General features: G+C 38.4%; 1 protein-coding gene across 1 annotated transcript in view; it reads left to right on the plus strand.

Moving 5' to 3' along the window:
- Nucleotides 1-21,470, plus strand: part of ESR1 (estrogen receptor 1) — a 62,692-nt gene extending 41,222 nt beyond the window's left edge. The window contains exons 4-6 of the mRNA XM_008946801.1: nucleotides 11,772-11,905; nucleotides 18,822-19,005; nucleotides 20,350-21,470. Of these exons, the coding sequence (XP_008945049.1) occupies nucleotides 11,772-11,905; nucleotides 18,822-19,005; nucleotides 20,350-20,584 (553 nt within the window). The 3' untranslated portion in view covers nucleotides 20,585-21,470. The remainder of the gene's footprint in view (nucleotides 1-11,771; nucleotides 11,906-18,821; nucleotides 19,006-20,349) is intronic.

Genomic DNA, 21,470 nt, shown 5'->3' on the forward strand with positions numbered 1-21,470 from the left:
CATAGTGGTAAAAAGTCACCAAATTTAGAAAAAGTATTAAACAAGATCTGCATTTTATGTAGACAAGTGTGAACTGATGCATATAGGGGAATAATCCTAATCTGCATAAACTGCATTCTGAGTTATATTTCCATCTCACTGTTAACAGTAGTCAGTTCTATGGAACCAGCAGTTCTTTGCTCACCAGCAGTTGAAAAGTAAATAGACTGTAGCTTTCCCTCCAATAATCATTACAACAGGAACAAGAAATAGTACAGATCATTATTATTTCACTGTATAAATCTGTGCTGCAACTGTGCTTGGAAAATGGTGACTTTCTGATTTCTCTTATCTTAATAGGAAAATTGAAAAAACAGGAAAGGTACCCAGAGGGGCTGCATAAGCAACTAAAGAGAGATGAGCTTTTGTACACAGAATAGCTAGGTAGACTGTTTACATCTATCTGTGATGCTCAGTAGAAGGTGGCAAACAAAATAGACATGATAGTAATTGCATAAAATGCACATTGAGAAGATGTATGGTAATCCATCGGTTATTATCTCTTCCAATCTAGCACTAGAGGTAATCACCTGAAATCAGCAGATCCAAATGCCTATACACTTAAACCCAGGGCTAAATATACCTTTGATATGAGCCAGTGTGGCTGTTCTCATGTTACATTCTAATGTTTTGGTTTTTTTCTTACCAAGATTGCAAGAAGATGTCTAGCTGCAAAAAAATCAGTCTAGAGACTTAGAAAATTTCCATTAAATGTAGTAAATATTGTCATGTTTCTACCAGGTTGTTTCCTCCTTCCTACGAAGAAATCTAGTCTGCTGTTCAGTTTGTTTTTTTTTAATCTGGAAAATCTTATTCACTTCCTCTTATAGTGCTTGACGGAGCTTTTTCATTCTTTTGGAAGAACATGAAGAATTTTCCCTTTACTGACTTTTATACTGAGCAATGGCAGGAGGCCATGGAGCTCTTTAAACTGCAGCTAGCATGAAGACTTGTGGAGCATAGAAGCTAGCATAAAGACTTACAATATTCACTGTATCACTGGGCAGCTGAACAGTTTACTGCTTCCATGCCTTCTGTCTTAAAGTTTCTCACCACATCTAAGAAATAATCAAGTTTTCTATGCAGCTAGTGCTTTACAATGGTTTGATAGACAGATTAGATACAATAGAAGAGCATCAGGGTGAAATCTGAGTTTGTTTTGCTAGTCCCTCACTTTGTAAAATATTCCAAATGCCTGTGGATATCATATTTGTCTATCACTTGGGTAAATGCAAAACATTTTTTTTTGACACTGTAGTTGTGGCTGCATTAATTACCATTGACTTATTAGAAAAATGGAAGCAGAGTGGTCACAGATGCTTGATTCAGAATGCTTTATTGTTGACCTCCTGCTCTTAATTATTTCAAAGATAAAAACCCCCTGGTAAAAAGTATATCCAAATTTTCACTTCAAAATATATTTGAAGGAAAAAAAAAAAAAAGTTGTACATTTCATTCTCATCCCATCTTTAATAGCAACAGATTCTGTTCTGGAAACCAAACTCAATCATCCTGTCGTGAGACTACTTCCTTGATAGAGCTGAAAGGATCAACTTATAGAGAGTTAATTAAACTCTTAAAATACTGAAATTTCTTTTTCATCTTTTGCGTTGTTGTTGGATTATGAGAGGTTTGTTATTGTACTGTGGCCCCCAGAGAATGTAAAAAAAAATTAAAAGAGACATAATTGCACACCTTAAAATAATACAAAAGGAGTAATTCCTATTAGTTATAAATCAGTCTTTATGGCACCTTGGAGAAAAATGCAAAAATTGTGCAATATTGTAATTCAGACAACTTAAATATAATTTGTAAATCAGGTGGACTCTTCCAGAATTTGGGGAGGTGCTGGGCAATGTTCAAAGTGATGATCTCTTTAAAAAAAATTATTATTTCATTATGATCTCCCCAGATTTCAGCTGTTAGAAAAAGAGGTTCTCTGGATGTATTTATAGGCACAGAACAGAAGTTTTGAGAGAGAATGAAATCATTTCTGGATTCAAGATAGTCCCTACACATATTCTAAGATTTCACGTTCATCTTGTCAATCTGACCTTGGAAGCTGAGGCTCCAGTTCTAGGTCATGCTGGATTGTGATTCTGATGTTTCAAAAATTAAACTTTCTTTGCATTTCTGATATGAAGAGAATTTTAAATTTTTTTTAGCTTTAAGATGGTTTAAACTGAATGTGAATTAAGCTGAAAAAGGCCTTCCTGTCAAAAAGAACAATATTTTCTCAGCCAATTATTGTAACTTTATTCTTCACAAATGGAGAGCCTTCATAATAATTATCTAATCTAAATATCTCAAATGCAACAAGAAAAAAAAATGTTTTCTTAGAATTATTATAGCAGCATTTTAGAGATTTTTCCTATCTGACATATTTGTGGATCCATTTCACATCACATTTAAAAAAAAAAATATTTAAAATGTACCTTGTAGTTAATTGTCAATATTTTTCAGACCTGATTCACCACTGCTGAAATGTATAGCATGCTTGTATTTTTTATGCCTAGTTAGATGATCCTTTGTTGATCTAGTCAAGAAATACACTTAGGAATGACTACAAGGCTCTGAGGGCAAAGGTCAAGGGCATGGGAGCCCATATGGTCAATCTACTGGGATGGCTGAGGCAAGTGCCTGAGGAAGTGTGTCAGAACCTACAGGCCAACAACTGTTTGCATGGATGGTGTCAACAGTAGGGATTCAGCTTTTGTGAACATGGAACCTGCTCTGAGGACTGAGGATGCCTAAGAAGATCAACCTCATGAACTGAGGCAAAACTATTATTTCCACAGGCTGGCCAACCTGGTAAAGGAGCTTTAAACTAGGAACATCAGGGAAAGGAGATGATAACCCACAATCAAACGAGGGAGATAGCAGTGGGCTGGGAAGTAGGAGATTCAGAAGGGTGTGGACAAGAGAGTTATTGTAATCAACAAAACGTAATATAAACAGACCCTCTTGAATGTGCGTATGCACATAAATACCAAAGTGCCTGCAGGACAGCAGGATGGAGAAAACTCCATACATTTTCTGGGAAATCAGTGGAACTGGGTGCTCTCTGAGACAGCAATGCTCCCTCTCCCTCACGGCAAAGGTGGCAAATGGCCTCCTTGGCTGCATTAGGAAAAGCATTACTAGCAGCTAGAGGTAGATGATCCTTTCTCACAAATCTGGTTTCTGGCCTTCCCAGTGCAAGACAGACATGGAAATATGGGAGCGAGTACAGCAAAGGGCCACAAAAATGATTAATGGACTCAAGGAGAGACTGAGAAGATTTGTCTCTCATCAATGTGTATAAATACCTGATGGGTACCCTCTGAACAGTAGCATTGAACTAGGTGATGTCCAGCTAGCCACTCAACTTCAGCAATTCTGGTATTCTGTAACTAACTGTAGGTGAAAACCACTTTAAACTAGATTTTTATTTTATTTATTTTTGGTTTTTTAATATATAAATGTGCTACTCCATATTTATTGGAAATATTTGTCAATGATGACTTTTAAACCTTGGACTTACTTTAAAGCTTTTGAGTACTTTTTATCCAGTAGTTGATCCAAACCTCCAGATCCAAACCTCCAAATCCAAACCAAAGCTTATATAAAAAAAAAAAAAAAAAAAAGAAGAAACAAACAAAGGGCTTTTAATAGTACACTCCAGAAACAGCAGGATGTAATACCACCCATTGACTGCACTCTATAAATTTCTTCAGAGTGTGTCATTTGGAGGCAAATGTTCAGTGAGAAATGGATGAGTAAAAGATGTTGCTACACTTTGCTATCACTTGTAGTAATAAAGGCTCATGAACAAGTTGTTTTTAAAAACAACGACACAGAAAACAACACAATGGAACCACTACAGAACAAGCCTTGTATTTTTAATTTCTTTCTTTCTGAAGCTCTCACTTTCATGCCCAATTGACTTAGTGGTTGATTTGTGTGATGGTACAAGCCTAATTGTTGAGATCAAAACAGCCATTTTTTAAAAAAAAATGCTATTTAACCTAATGAGTACTGACACAGAATAATAAATAGGTTAGGCATTTCTCTTCATCAGCAAGCCTTGCATTTGATACTGTGATTTAGTTTACTCATGGTAGTCTCTGCTTTTCTTTTTGATTCCTGTTCTTTGGAGTCCGTTTTTTTGCCCTAGAGCTTTGGGGGCTATTTTTTTTTTTTCACATTTCTTTCTTACTTTTCCCCTAACCTTTTCCCCAATGTCCAGAGTTACTGATTAAACACAGGATGTTATGAAGTAAAATTTCATCCCTGATAACAATATCCTTATCTTTCAATTACTCTTAAAGCATAGCATTGTAGAAAAGGGGGAATACTCAGTTAAGTAGCCTTGCAACACCTATCTGGCAGTATTTAAGTGGTCCTGGTGAATGCTCTTGACCTGGTCTTAAAACCTTGGAGATGAAGCTTTCCTGCCATCCCACTCCCTTAAACTGTTCTAGTGCATCACTTTACACAGGAGCAGAAAGTGTTTCTCAATGTCTATTAATACAATACCTCTGTGCTCAGCAAGAGCATGGAGTGGATCCTCCTGGAAACTATGCTAGGCCACATGGGAAATAAGGAGGTGGTTGATGACAGCTGACATACCTTCACTAAGGGCAAATCCTGACTTTCAGATTTGGTCTCCTATGATGGGGTAAAACACTGGTGGATATGGGAAAAGCAACTTATGTCATCTACCTGGACTTGTGTGAATAATTTAACACTGCCCTGCATGACATCTTGGTCTCTAAATTGAAGAGTCATGCATTTGACAGATGGACCACTCGGTGGATAAGGAACTGGCTGGATGATCACACTCAAAGATTTGCTATCAGAGGCTTTTAATGTCTTAGTGAAGAACAGTGACAAGTGGTGATCCTCAGGGGTTGGTATTGGGACCAGCACTGTTTAACTTCTTTGCTGGTGACATGGACAGTGGGTTTGAGTGCAGCCTCAGCAAGTTTGCTGATAACAACAAGCTGTGTTGTGTGTTGACACACTGGAGGGAAAGTGTGGAAAATCCAGAAGGACTGCAACAGGCTTCAGTGATGGGCCTATGCAAACTTCATGAGGTTCAACAAAGCCAAACACAAAGTCCTGCAGTTGGGTTGGGGCAAGTCTAAGCACAAATAGAGGCTGGGTGGAGAATGGATTGAGAGCAGTACTGGAGAGAAAGGCTGAGAGGTGTTGGTGGATAAAAAAGTGAATATGAGCCAGCAATGTGTGCTTGCAGCCCAGAAAGCTAGCCGTATCCTAGCTGCATCAACAGAAGTGTATGTAGCCACCAGGTCAAGGGAAGTGATTCTGCTCCTCTACTCCACTCTAGTGAGACATCATCTGCAATACTGCGTTCATCCCCGGGGCCCCTAGTGTAAGAAAGACATAGATCTGCTTGCATGGGTCCAGAGGAGGGCCATGAACATGACTCAGGGGCTGGAACATTTCCCCAGTGAGGCCACGCTGAGAGTGGAATTATTCAACCTGGAGAGGAGAAGACTCCAGGGAGACTTATTGTGCCCTTTCAGTATTTAAAGGGGGTCTACAGGAAAGATGGGGAGGGACTCATGATCACAGAGTGTAGTGATAGGATGAAGGGTAACGGTTTGATTTAGTTTAGATATTAGGAAGAAATTATTTACTGTTAAGGTGCTAAGACATTGGGGCAGCTTGCCCAGAGAAGTTTTAGATGTCCCCTCCCCGGAAATGTTCAAGGACGGATTGGATGGGGCTTTGAGCAAACTGGTCTAGTGGAAGGTGTCCCTGCCTACACTGGGAGGGTTTGGAACTGGAAGATCTTTATGATCCCTTCCAACCCAAACCATCCTATGTTTCTATGATTGACTCTGTGATATAGAACACATTAATGTATATAAAAATAATCTCCTGTCTTGAAGACAGGCACCACCTATGCATAAAGCCTGTAATTATATTCTAATGGGTAGAACTTAAAAAAAAAGTAAATATTTTGACAGTTCTTTGCTGCTTTAGAAATAGTACAGGATATAGTAGTTCTGCTCTGTCTTTTATCTGTTCTCAGTCTTCCTGAATTTTTTCTCTTACATGGCTTTATTTTAACCTCTTTCATTTGGTATCTGAACTAGCCACCACTTTTGCTTCAGCTTTAGCTCAAGGAGCAACAAAAAGACACATCAGAAAAGATTAGCAAACCTCAGAGGATGGTGGGCTGATAATTTCATCAGCACTGGAAGAGGTAGGAATTGCCTTTTTGAGCCTCAGGCTCAATCCTAATAGTTGTTCTGTTTCTGTTGAAGAGGGAGCTGTGCTTCTCAACCTATTTTGTGAAAATGATGATGCCAACAGGAGTAATACAAAAGGCAGGTTATGTGAAAAGCTATAAATATAACTGCCCAGCTGATTTACAACAAACTGATGATATCATTATGGGGCTATTTTCTTAGCCAGGTTGCATTTCTGCTGAAATATCTGGTCTTCCTCTACAGTGGGATAGGTTTGTTTGAATCAAAGAATAATAGAAGGGTTTGGGTTGGAAGGGACCTTAAAGATTGTCTAGTTTCAAGCCCCCTCCCACAGGCAAGGACACCTCCCACTAGACCAGGTTGCTCAAAGCTGCATCCTGAGCTCTCCATCAGTTTCCCTTAAAATATTCTCTAGCTCCCTTGACACTTTTCCCCATCATGTCTCCCAAAAATATTCTGACTAGCAATTCCATAAATAAACTGCAGTCTGTTCTGAAGCCCAGTCATAATCCAATTGTTTGCATTCCCAGCCTGCTTCTGGATCCTCATCTCAATCACATCTCACAGAATCACAGAATGGTAGGGACCTATGGAGATCATAGGATCCAAACCCCTGCAGGACCATCTAATCTAGGGCAGGTCACACAGGAACACATCCAGATTAGTCTTAAAAGTCTCCAAGGAAGGACACTCCACAACCTTCCGGGGGAGCCTGTTCCAGTGCTCTGTGACCCTTACAGTAAAGAAGTTCTTCCTCATTTTGAGATGGAACTTCCTGTGCTCCAGTTTGTATCCATTTGCCCTTGCCTATTGCAGGGCATAAGCTAAAAAAGGTTGCCCTTTTCTTCTTGACACCCAGGCCTCATATATTTATACACATTAATTAGATCCCCCTAAGTCTTTTCTCCAGACTAAAAAGCCCCAGGTCAATCTTATGGTCGCTGAAGCCAAATTTTCTATGTGTGGCCAAGTTTACCAGGAATTTGCCATTGTTTGTGAGGAGAGGGTCATTAGAGCATTGCCCTTGGTTGGCCATTGTGCTGTTTGTGTTGGGAAGTTTTCATCAACACAGTCCAGAAACTCCCTGAGTTACTTGCACAATGCTATTTTGACTTTCCAGCTAATGACTGCAGTATATCCATGTAGGAATCCTCCATCAGACTGTAGACCAGTGATTGGGAGACTTCTATGTGTTATTTATAAAGAAAAGATGTTAATAAACTGTGGTAAACCTAGTGAAGAGTCTCCAAGGTGGGAGAAGATGCCTTGTGACCTAGAGAAGTGGATTTCTTCAGCCTGGAGAATAGATGGCTTTTGAGCATGTCTCAAGGGTCTTTATTAAGATGCCTGACAGCAGAGTTGAGACATGGGAGCCATAAACTGAAGCAGACTAGGTTCTCTCTGGATATAGGGGAGGAAAAAAAACCCAGAGTGATGCAAATAATTAAGCTGAGAGTTGTGCACTCCCTGTCCTTGGAGGTTTTCAAGACCAGACTTCATAAAGCCTTGAGTGATCTGACTCTACTTTAAGTGGGAGGTCGGACTAAACCCATCCTGAGTTGCCTTCCAGTCTGGATGATTCTGTGATTCTGTTGGCTTACTAAAGTTAATGCACATAGTACTTTTATGTAATAACTTAAGACCTTTAATTCACATGTTTTAACTTTCCTAAACATTTCTTCATAGCCAAGTGTTAAGGATTCTTTTTCTCTGATGTTTGTCAGTAAACATGCTTTTATTGTTTTGTTTTCAGTAATCCAAGAGTACACAAAGACAACAACATGATGGTGGGATAAGGATAATTTTCAAAGCTATTGCTTAATTTGTCCTCCAGGAAAGTTATCTAGGCCTTCCTAGAAAGGCCTTCCTATCAACTGGACTGGACATATAGCTGTGAAGATGTGATAATACTATCAGCTTATATTAGAAAGTCAGAAGGCAACTCAGGAGAACTGGAGAATCCTATTTCAGATAGTTTTTGTTGGTTAACAAAGAAAATAAGTGTTGTAGCCTAGATAATAAAACCACTTATTAGAAGCCTGTATTTCATATACTAAGCTCCTGCAGTTGTCACTGATTTCAGTGGGTCTGGATCTGCTGCCTAACTCTGAAAATAAAGCAGAAATTTCTAAATTGTTACTTGCACACATGAATACCTAAAACTAGGTATCTAACTTCATCTGAAGTACTTAAATCTGCTTTAAGAGATACTCTTTTTCTTATGGAGTAGCCTGGTGTTTCACACAGAGCAGATAGCAAAGCAAATGAGATTAGGAAGTACTTGGAATCTCTTAAATTTACATAATTTTTTATTTATCATCTACCATATGAGTTCAGTTGGTGGGAAAGACACACATGGAGATTTAGGCACACGGACTATGTGCTGCAGAACTAGAGATTTTTGTCCAGAGGTTTTACTTGTCAGCAAGAGGATATTGATTGGAATGTTGATCTGGTAAATTAGAGCCCATTGAACTATTTTTGTAGAAAGTACATGGGAATAATTCTTACTTGCTATCAAAATGTCTTTTCCACCTTATGAGTTGCCATAAGGCATTTTAAAAGGTCTCACTTTACAAATAACTTACTGTTCCTTTTAAAATTGTAGCTGTGGAGATGCAAATTTTGCAATTTGTTCAGACTGTGTAATATTTTGAATTGTTTTCAAAATGGGCTGGCAGTAATTCAATGAGTTTTAGAAAGCAAGTAAATACCTTAGCCAGACATGAAGTTGTGTATTTATTTATTTTTTTTTTAATATAGGTCATTCACCATATGATCTACAGAAACTTTATGCATAACCCTGACATTCTAAATTTTTTAAACTAACCTTTATTGGGGCATTATTTAAGTTATGAGAAAACTGCTACAGGCTTTTAGTCCTCTGAAACTGGCTTTAGCTCTGTATATGCAAAATTAATCTTTCTCTAGTTATAAGCAAAAATACTGCATCAGAAGCAGTGGAACTTGTCCCACTATAAAAAAAAATCGTATTTGTTTTACTTCCATAGGATTTCAATTTTAGCACATAAACCAGATTTTAAGGTAATAGTAATTACTTATATTCTCACGCCTTGTTTTGAGTGCCTGATGGATTTTTGCTTTCTGTGTTTCTTTTTTTTTTTTTAAAGTGGTGCTGTTAAACAGTACTTTGCCTTTCCTTTACTGATGTTCATTCAGAGGAGAAATATAGTTGAATATAACCAGTTCAGTTCTTCAGCTTTATTCTATCCAAGCAGGATTCTTTAGGGTAACAAGATGGCCATGCCGAAGAGCTCTCCACATCCAGCACTGACCAGTATGACTGACTGGTCAGCAAATCATTGAAAACTCCTCATCTGAGGAGTTCAGATTTAACCTTCAGGCTTGTTCAGATATAAAAAATTAGGACCAGTCCTTTAGTTCAGCTCATCAGTCAGAGCATTGTAAATGAGGTTACAAAAGGCATCACATGCTTTATGTGGAACACAACGTCAAGTCTGCCTACCTGCTAATTTTAAGAGACTTTTGTCCCCAAATTTTTACACTGCACTTGTTACCATCATCTGTGGGGACCTAATATGTGAAATTATCTATTTTGCGGGTTATGCCTGAAAAGCTGCTATAGTTTAAACCACCATTTTGTCAGTAGAAATTTTTAAGATCCGGAAAAGGCTATGAAAGTTGCATTGCCAAATATTACAGCTTGTGACCAGGTGCCTGCTACATATTGGAAAGAAACTTCTGAGCTAAGTGCTAGTGAAATGCGTGGGGAGAATGAGGCACTTCTCAGCAGTACTCAGCGTGCAGCTGCCTGGTAGCCCACAGGGACCTGAGGTGAGAAGGAGCAACCCTACCTCCTTATTCAACATACCTTTCTGCTATTTCCATTCCCAAGGCTAGGTCATCTCATTCTCACAGAAAAGTCAGAGAATGTGTGCTGTTGTGAGAGTGATTGGAAAACTTGCTTGGGACCACACTTTTTCATATATTACTGTATTTTGACCAACATCCTACTGCTGTTTTAAGGTAGTATCTCTTGCTTAGTTATCCTGACGTTGTCCTGCTTAGTTTAAATAGCTTTGAAAGCAGATGAAATAGCATCTGTCACTGGCTTGTAGGCACTGCTCTGGAATAAGGGAGCCAGAAGTTCAAGCACCAAATTAAGCTGAATAGGGATTTGAAGTTGAAAGGAAGGAGACAAGCGCACAAGTGCTCACAGAAATCCCTTCTCCTTCTTTGACTCAGTTTTAGGTTTAGTCATGGTTGAGAAGTACAAAGAATTTTCTCAGGCTGTAGGTGAAAAAGAAGGTGACTGTTTTGTCTGAGGGTCTGGTGTGGGTCTAGACATTAGCTACAGTCCCCACAGCACAGCTGTATGAAGACTGAGACAGGTATATCTGTGCTGTGTATCTGATGGTTTTGTTGCAGTGAAATTAGGAGATGCTCAGTCTGTGTTCATGTTACAAATTATAGTGGAAAAGGCATTTGATAATTTAAAATTACTTTTTCATTTTCCTACACCAGTAATCTTCAAACTTTTGTTCATAAAAGCTGTATCTAAAATTTATCTTTAAGCAGCGTATCTGATCACTCATTAAGTCTTCCATGTTAAAATTTCGCTAAGGAAGTCCTAATAAAAGTAAAAATATTATTAGTATTTGGTAAAAGGTAGCAACATGCATGTTCTAAAATTCCATGACCAGAAAATCCGCAGGCTAAATTGTTATTAAAAATCATTACAGTCCACATTAATTCTTGAACTGCAGATTGGGTGTGCAAGATGGAAATCAGTGAATGAGAGGACCTAGTGTTTTGAGCAGAAAGAGGTGGTTGATTGCCATGACTAATGAACACTCTGAGATTCCCCAAATTTTAGCTTTTTTTAATGCTGTAATGTAAACAACTTTCTGATTTGTGGAGTGAAGTGATAGTTTCAATCAGACTCAGTCATACAGACAAGATTTTGGCCTCGTAAGTCCTTCTTGAGCTCATGAATAAACTTATTCTTTATTATTATATTTATTATGCTGATATAAGAAAAATGGGAGAGATGTGTTGGAACATTACAGATTGCAAGGCCAGGCAGACACAAGTACGAAACATTAGGGAGGAGGAATTGAGACTATTTCAGATAAAGGAAAAACAAAATAACAACAACAGGAAAAAAAAAAAAAAAGGACAGGAAAGAAAGTAACACCAACAGAACACAAAAAATAAGAAATTAAAACAGTGTAAGTTTTGGTTGAGTCAATCTCATGTTTCACCACAGTCATGCTTTGGTGATGAGTTTATAAAATTGACATTTTTTTCAGGGAGAATACAGTATTTAATTATTTGTTTTATGTGGAATACCAAGAATTCTGTTTTTCTAATCACACATACACTAAATGACCACAGAGTAGGAAGTCATGTGCTAGCTAGTGAACTGATGAAGTCAGATTGGAAGGGAATTATACAGGGGGATAAAAAGCTTGTGCTATCACCAAGTTAAAGCTGCGAATATCTCCCTTGATGGTATTCACACAGGAATCAAGGGAAATGTGTAGAGGGCATGGTGGAAATCTTTGACATGCTGCTGGCTACTGCTGCTCGGTTTCGAATGATGAACCTTCAAGGGGAAGAATTTGTGTGCCTTAAGTCCATCATCCTGCTCAATTCTGGTAAGTGCTGTGCTTTGCTGTCACTTGGGTAATTGTGGTTGCTTCTGTATGTGGCTGAATGTTACTTGTTGTCACTAATGATGTTTTCTTTTAGAGACAGCAGCAATTGAAAAGGAACTGTCAACATAGATGCAGGCAGGACCGCTAGGCAGGGATGGAAGCAGGCAAACCTGTTCAGTGGTGTAGAAAGGACCCAGCAAATTAATGCAGTAAGTAGTTGATATGTTGTGTACAGCTGGTGTGAAGGGTGGTCAGAGCAGAGTTTTGAGCTAGGTGCTGGTAGGTCTTAGGTCAAGCTCCGATTTCAAGACGCTGAAGTAGCTGGAGCCATACTTGGGGCCTTCAAAGGCAACACTTCACTGTAAACCTACACGTTTCTTTTTTTGGTGATGGTAAAATAAAGAGAAATAGCAAAGTGTGGCTGAGTTTATCCCAGTTTCTGTTAAAATACAGGCATCTTAAACTGATGTTATCACCTTCCACTACCTTCATAGTTAATAAGTATTTTTGGGCTGTAAATCTCATTCTGAAGCTACACTTCAAAAATAAGTGATTAGACAGCAAATGTAGGTATAGATATAAATATGTAAGGTTAGTTGACTTGAATTCTGCATGAGATGATTAAAATAAGCAAATTCAAGTTGAGACGTGAGAGAAAATTTCTGCTGCACACCACATGATTCTTTTCTGTTTGAAAAGAGGAAGAACTCCAGAGAATATATTTTTAAATGCAGAACAGGAAAAGGAAGGGGTAATGGTTTTAAACTAAAAGATGGTAGATTTAGACCAGATATAAGGAAAAAAATTTTTACATTGAGGGTGGTGAAACACTGGCACAGGTTGCCCAGAGAGGCAGTAAATGCCCCATCCCTGAAAACATTCAATGCCAGGTTGAGCTGGGCTCTGAGCAACCTGATCTAGTGGAAGATGTCCCTGCTCACTGCAGGGAAGGTTGGACTAGATGACCTTCAAAGGCCCCTTCCAACACACACCATTCTAAAAACAACAACAACAACAACAAAATTCTAAAAAGTGAGGCCAATGACATTCTCACAGAAAGGACAGAGGTCTAAAATGATAATAATATAGGCACTAGGGTAAAAATTTTAGATTCAGTTCTCTGCTAAATTGTTATATAATGAATTAAGATGCCAGACTTTCCCATCACTTGTTCTCACACTTTCCTGTTGAGTCTGAACTTGCAGATTGTGTCAGTCTCTAGACAGAACACATGTGGAGGGCTGTATATCCTTTTTATCTGGTGGTCTAACAGGCCACTTGCCCAAGTTGCATGAAATACAAATTCAGGTAATTCTCATCGAAGGCTAACTGTACACTCAGTAGTCTTTATTGGTTAAGCACTTCTTCCTTTATGGAAACTTGGACCTGGTCTACTCAAAAAATGAACCAAATCAAACTTCAAGCCAAATTATATATTGTTAAAATCAAATATAAAGTATTCAATTTATGTTCTACAGGCTATTAATGGGATTCAAGTTTTGCTGTGGTTGAATTATGAAAAATATAATTATGAAAAAGTAACATCTGAGGCAAGCACCTGGCATATCAGGAATGAGGGGTTACTTTTTTATCTTGGATGCCAGGGTATGACAGTTGTAATTGCTGTTTGACATTTTATTTTTTTATTGTCCTGATAATTAGATCATTTCCTAAAGCTGAAATCCTCCAGATTTTTATCTAATATATTAAAATGTAATTAGCCCCTTAAATAGAGAATATGCAGTTGATTTATAGAAATATTGAATTATTATTAGAAAAAGAATAGAAAGTTTGAATAAAACACATCCAATGTTTATATATTGAATGTGAAGCCATGCTGTTGAGAATTTTTGTGCCAATGCTGTATTTCATATTGATCCAGAAAACTAAATTTGTTTAGATAAAATTTTGCTAGATGTCTCCAGCTATCCTTCATAAACACACCTCACTTTGTTAATGGGATTTTTTTTGTTTCAAGAAGTCAGTGATAATCAAAGCCAGATTTCCTCATGCAGGTAAGGGAGGTGGGACCACGGGGTGAGGCTAGGAGATTCTAGATCTTCATTCCTTCAAGGATCATATTCAGCAGGTTTGAATTGGTGGTGCTCTACGTGGTAGGTCAGAGTTGATTTCATGGTCCGATGACTGATCTGATTTCAAGTGTGTGGGTTTTTTTTACACTGTGTAAAAGATTGTAGCTGCTCAGAAGTCCATCAGTTTTACAAGAATCTTGACAGAGATAGGTCAGAGAGCATGGATTAATTTCAACTGTTACAGATGCATAGTGAAAGCAATTTATATAATTGTCAGGCAGAGCAACACATATTACTCTGGCTTGCATACTGCACTTATTGCAGGATATCTGAGTACGCTGTAAACTGAATGTATGTCTATGTATGGCCACAGAATGCATGTATGTATTGCTTGTAATTACCTTTATGCACAAAAGTAGTTAATTTTACATTTCAGTTTTTGCATTCATATAGCAAACTAATTTTACAACTCTCTGAAGCTTTAACTATTAGGTGGTTGGAACGTGGACATGAGCTTCTGATGGTCAGATCCTTTAGATGCCCAAATTAGGAGGTAACTAAGTAGCATAATTTGGGGTATATGTAATAGCTGTGTAAGTGTTGTTTGGCATAGATAATCTAAAATGTCTCTTGGAGATGCCTTTCTTCACAGAATATAGCCAGACTCTTTGTAAAGTGCTGGACAGATGAAATATTATGAGCACTGAAGTGCACAGCATATATGATATATGAGAGGCTGAGAGAGCTGGATTTGTCCGTTCTGGTAAAGGGAAGGCTGAGGGAGGTTCTTATGGCACTCCTCAGATAGCTGATGAATAATTATGGAGAAGCCAGGGCCAAACTCTTCTCAGAGGTGCAAGAGGAAAAGACATGTAGCAATGGAGACAAACCACAGCAAAGGAAACCTTGCTTAGATGAGCAGAACAAAAAAGCTTCCCAGTGAGAAAGGTTAAGCACTGAAACAGGTTGGCCAGAAAGATGTTACCGTCTCCATCCTCGCACATACACAAAACTCAGCTGGACAAAGCTCTGGGCAGCTTGACTGAACCCTGAAGTTACACTGTTTGAGAAGGAGGTTGAACTATATGAATTCCAAGCCTTCCTTAACCTGATTTTTTTTTTTTTACTTTATTTTCTCTGATTGCACATGATTGCACATACACAAATCTTCTATTAAAGTAACAGCAGATAAACACACTATGAATTTTTAGCCCTTATGCTATCTGTGTTATATATGCATATGATTAAACTGACTGATCTCAAAATGATTTAAACAAGTGGAATAATTAAACAAATTGGGCTAATTATGGTACATTTCATATTTAAAAGCAGTCTGTATTTGCCTTCTAAAGCTTTGTGAAGATTTAATTCAGAGTGTACACAAACAATTCTTCATTAAATTCTTGGGCAGCTGTTAGTCTCTTCGTATGAGGTAGTGCTGTTTGTTGCTTTTGTTGGACATTTTCTCTCTTTTTTTTTGCAACATCTTTCAAGGCTGTTCAATGTCTTTACCCTCCTTTTCCTTGTGTTCTTGGGCAAAATACAAACAAATTTTTAAATTTCAATATGTGTGTGGAAAAGATGCAAGGTTTTGTTTATAAAGCAAAATATACATTTATGCTAGGCCAAATGTTTCCTGAGATATCGAGGCGACAGCGTGTCTGTAACAACAAGGACAGTATTGTCTCTAGCTAAATAACAAACCAGAAGGTGCCCCTCTAAAGCTGCAGCAATAAATCTTTTGGCTAAAAAATGAAATTGTCTTTTTGAAAACCACGCTCAGCTCAATAATAAAGGGCTGTTTCTTAACACTGGAAAATAAGTATTAGAAACGTGAAAGGGCAACATGATTCCAGATGATTTATTTTTGAGTGTGTCTGAAAAGAGGAGTGGTGTTATGTGGCAAAGCAACAAGCTTTCATTTTGGAGACAAAGATGTAGATCATGTCTGCCTTAGCGGCTGAGTCACCTAATCCGTTAGCTGCTTAGTCCATAGAGATGTAAAGATTTAGTTACTTTTATGCATTCTGCAGACCTTCTGATAGATCTTTCCATCTGACTACTGTTTTGTTTTTTTTTTTGGTGATTTTTCCAGATCTTGTTATATTGTGTTTTTTATTAATTTCTTTCTTTGGGAGGCTGGATGATTACATGAGTGTAAGGTGCAGAGCTGAAGTTGCTCATAGCTCAGCCTGGCTTGCTGCAGATCCAGAGCAATGGGGCATGGTAGAAGGGGAAGAAGGGCATTCTTCTCTACAGTAACATGCAGAAATACATGACTATATATATTGATGCATATAAAATTATTTTACTCTATGCTGATAGCTGCCATGGTAGCACTGCAGTCTCCCAGGGACCCTGTTCCATGCATAGCTGTGTGTCATGGGCATGGACCAATAGGCTTTACTTGTTTGCTGGATGGTGCTTCCTTCTGTCCTTGCCCCTACTATGTTACAGTTCTCATCTACAGAAAGAGCCGGAAAATAACCTGGTAGCTATTCAATTTAGGCTTGCTTTCAGTTCCAGAGCTTGGAAATACCTTTGAGATTGTTAAATTTCACTTTGCTAAGACAAGTTTCTGCACTCTTGTTCCAAAACTCTACTTGTGTGTGTATGTGTGTGATGGATAGCAGGCACTTCTTTTGGGGAAATTTCAGGTGATTGGCCTGGGGCAGGAGCAATCACCAGAGGGAAAGAAAGTAAAACCAAACGTCATTTTTCTTGGCAGTTATTGATTGGCAATTGCCTGAAGTCTCTACATTTTTTGGGGAGTGCTTTTTTGATTTATATTTTTTAATAGCTTCTAGACTAGACCTAGGTGAGACACAATTCTTCCTAACAGATTTTCTTTTCCTTTGCTGATTTGAAACAAAGGGGCACTGCTACAAGGGCACAATTACATCCTCTGGCTGAAGCAAGGTGCTCTGAAGGCACTGTGGTCTTATGAGACTAATGTTTCCTGCTAAAGGGCTATTGCCCCTAAAGGTACCTGCTAAAGTATAAAGCCTGATATTGTCAGTAGACGTATGTGAGGGTGCTTCAGAATCATTCAGCTGAAAAAAGCCCAGGGAGATATTTCTCTTTGGTGAGTTAATTTCAGTAAAAATAATAATAATAATCATAAAGAGCTTTATGAGGAAAGAAGCCATTGTACTATCTATCAAATTTGAAGCAATATTCATTACCAAAATTAAGAGCTCTGACTGACATTTTTCAACAGTTGTGCAGTATTTGAATTATCATTTTAGTTTTTTAAAGCAGTCTCTCTCTCTCACTTGGTGTCTCTCTCAGAGACATTCACACTCTGATGTTAACAAACATAAATTTGTATTTCTTTTTAGTACAGAAAACCCAAAGTCATAAAACCTACTTGCAGGTTACAGTAGTTTCAGGTGCCAGGTCCTTCAAGTACTGAGATGATGTAAGCAGGTGAGGTGTGCCAAGAAGATGGTAAAGAAAAAAAAAAAAAAAGCTCAATTTCCCTGACTGCTTAGATGCATGGCAAATATTATCTTCAAATCCAATAGTATAATTCCTAGGCTACAAACAATACAAACAAGCTAGAGTATATATGTCTGTGTATGTGTGCATGTTAGCGTGTCTGTGTCTTTTCTTTTCTTAATATCACTAACTGCATTCCATATTGTGATATATACAATACTTTAAAGAAAAGCCAAATGAAAAGTAATTCCAGAAACAAATTTTTTCCAAGGACAAGATCTGAATTTCTTTTTGGCTGTGTGAGCTGATGCAGAAGGGCTAAAGCACAGGATATGTCAAGTACATTATAGACACAGGTTAATGAACACACCATGATCCAGCCAGTTTGATTTTATTAACATACATGTATGTCCAGCTTTTGCTGCCTCAAGACTGGATTATAGTAATACAACCTGATTAGAGTTATTGGCTCAAACCAGAGGATTAAAAAAATCGATGCTGAATGCAACAGCTGCCTTTTGGCAGCACAGTGCTGTTGTGACCTGATTCACCTTTGCTATGTGTTATCGTCTAGAACAAATTCAAGATAAAATCATGCAAAATAGTTTTGAATTTCCCATTTAGAAAGTTGATGTGCTTTATGCACCCAAGAAGTACTACTGGACAAAGCTCTTATGCCTGGGTTAGAGTGCTCTATAGGAGGTGTAGAGGGGCTGTTGGAGGGGAAGTCTGATGGTGTCTTGATCTCTGGAAATGTTTCCTTCTGGTCCAAACCTTCGGGCTGCTCACTTTCAGCAGTAAGCAGTGTAAAATGACTAAATTTACACAGTGTGCTTTGGACATGATTTTAAGGAGAGTTGGGTTTGCAGGTGAAGGAGCATTCCTTCCCAAGCTCTTTGTTGCTTTGGGAGGGTTTTGTGAGGCTAGTGTGTGTAAACAAACCCTGATTTTGTTTACATGTTTTGTGGTAGCATATTATTCAGTTCTAGACTGACTAGCAAATCACAAAAAAAAAAAACCAGACATTAAGCAGAGGAGTAAACAGCAAGAACTGCTGAAGGCCTGGGCTGGTCAGTAAGTATTGCAGAGCTCTCAAGGGGCAGCAGCATCTCCTCAATGTTTCAGAGCTGAGTGAGCCAGATAGGTCTAGCTACAGGCTGCAGGTGTTGCCCACAACCTGGCCCAGAGCTTGGATAGACTCAGGCCAGGAAGAGTCATCGTCTTCTTCCTCCTGCGTTTCCCACAATGACCAAATACATGCTACAGGTCATTCAAACCAGTGACCTGGCTGGCAAGCAGGAGGGTTCACACACAGTCAGCTCCCATGGTTCAACACAACCAAAGAGGCCAGCCACGACGTGTACCTTGGCCAAGTCTGGTTCCATCAAAGTAATTTTTTTTTTTCTGTTATTTGTTTGTTTTCTTTCTCCTTCCTACTCCAGGTGTGTACACTTTTCTTTCCAGCACCTTGAAATCTCTGGAAGAGAGAGACTACATTCACCGTGTTCTGGACAAAATCACAGACACTCTGATACACTTAATGGCTAAGTCGGGTCTTTCTCTGCAGCAGCAACACAGACGACTGGCTCAGCTTCTCCTCATCCTCTCTCACATCAGACACATGAGGTGAGAGCAAACATGCAGTCAGCCCTTCTGCACTGATCCATGCAAAGGGGGTTTCACAATTGCACACTTCTTTCAGGGGAGTGCAAACTGTGTAGAGTTGTTTAAAAAAAAAAAAATCTACTTTCTATATAGAGGTATGGATATGTGTGCAAAACATTGTATTGGATTATGGTGTGAAAGGAGTAGATGTTTTCCCCACTTGTTTCTTCTAGTTTTCTTTGCCTTTTCTTGTTTTTATAGTGCTCTAAGCAGTATCCACCTCTAATGTTATGTGCATCTTGTGTACTCTGCTTGAAAAGTAGAATACTAATGTGTCAGTAGCCTAATTCTGCAAACTTTAGTCTCCTATGAGATCAGATTTAATAAAACTATCACTTTTATGTCGCCACTTTGTACAAGTGGCTTGATTGCAAATCACTTTAGAAAGGAGATTATGATCATTATGTGTATTTTATGGGTGAGGGTAAATGCAGATCTGCTGAATCCCAATTGAGAGAACTGTGCCCTTCGCTAGCTAGAGGTGAAATGTCTCAGGCACTCTGTTAAGCAATGATTCTCCCAAATGTAATTACCTCTTAAGGTAGCTGCTCAGTGGCTGGAGGGTTATCAACATGACATGTCTAAAAAAAGATACAGTATAAATTTTATTTTTATGAAAGACAAGAGATGATGTTATACAGATTTAAATTTTTGTTATTTCAGTTAATAAAATTAAAATAAAAATAAGCACCACATCATAGCTACTAAAGCTGAAGCATGCAAATTTTACCTCCTGGGCTGATACACAAGTCTTCAGGAAAAAGTCAAAAGGTGTGTGCATGTGTTTTTTTTTAACTTGTGTCTTCTTTGGAGTTTCTTTGTCTTCATGTTAATAATTTTTTTTTCCCTGAAGAAGTATTTGTACAATTAAGGACGTTCCAGATGCATAGTGAAGTTAATTATTATTTCCATAGTTTTGTGACTGGTTATGATTACAAGTGAGCATTTGCTAAGGTTATTGTCTAGGACAAATATCTAGTATTTTAGGTTTTATTATGGGAAAGCCAAGATTCATCCCATCCACTTAGTCACAGTGCCTAAATTAAAAATCCATGTGCTCTAGCCTATCTTGTGGGAAAAGGAGAGAAAAAGAACCTCCTTTAGAAGACAACTTGCTCATGAGCCGTCTGAAATGTTCTTTGAAGGTGCCTTCTGCTAACTGTAGCAGGAGCGTACAGCATCTGCACCAACTTGTTTTGTACAAAGTGGGATTTACATGAACCTATCAAAGACTATCAGCTGATATAGCTTTATTTTCCCCCTAACACATTTGGAAAGTAATCATTGTTTTGTTACAACCCACAGCAACAAAGGAATGGAGCACCTCTATAATATGAAGTGTAAAAATGTAGTTCCACTCTACGATCTCTTGCTGGAGATGCTCGACGCTCACCGACTACATGCCCCCGCAGCCAGGAGTGCTGCACCCATGGAAGAAGAGAACAGGAGCCAGCTGACAACTGCATCAGCTTCATCTCATTCCTTGCAGTCTTTTTATATAAACAGCAAAGAAGAGGAGAATATGCAGAACACAATATAAACAAAAGTCGGTATGTATAATGGTATAAGAAACCCAGCAGCATACTACCTAGCTCATGCTTGATTTGGTCTATAGTGCCACCTATGTAAACACTCCAATGACAACAGTCACCCCCATTTTCCATTTGAGTGTTTGTCAAGCACCTGCCTAAACTGATTGCTTACACTAAATGGGAGTCATTCCATTGCTATGGACAGCCAGCAAGGATTGTCAGGCTAACTTGATTTCAAATTTGCAGTGGTTTTATTTGATTTTGCATGGAAGTTGAGTAATTCCTAATCTAAACAAAACATTAATTTTACTATAAATTACTAGTCCCTACCACCCATGTGTACTGATGTCTTCATGAGTGGTAGCCTTTGTTGATACCCACCCCAAATTCTGAGCTCACTTAATCCTTTACTTGCTTGAAAATTTGTAGCAGTTTGGAAGAGATTCTGGATGACTTTTTTGGGAGGGTGAATGGAAAGCTGATTGGCATCTTACTGTGCCATAGCGAAACTGGACGGCTAGTGACTGTCTTGATAGTTTAGGTAGATTCCTGCCTCTCTTCCTCCTGCCCTAGAAAAGTATCTCTGTCAGAGAATAATTGTTTTACCTTGCTGGCTTACATCATCAGACAAGTCTTTCTCAACATCATACTGACCTAATTTTAGGTCCCATTAGCCCTACCCTCTAGTTATATTGCATGGTGTCCATCCTATCTTGTCTAATCCTACAAAGCTCAATTGTTCTGTTGCTTGGCAGTGCATAAGTCAAGGGCAACAAAGCAAACATAGTGGTAACATACATAATTACTCTTAAATCAGACCAGATAATTACAAAAATCATTAGGTCTTTTTAAAAAAAAATACATCTTCACACCCATATATGTTCCAGCACTATT

The sequence above is a fragment of the Merops nubicus genome, unplaced genomic scaffold, assembly GCF_000691845.1.
Source record: "Merops nubicus isolate BGI_N331 unplaced genomic scaffold, ASM69184v1 scaffold4009, whole genome shotgun sequence".
NCBI lineage: Eukaryota > Metazoa > Chordata > Aves > Coraciiformes > Meropidae > Merops > Merops nubicus.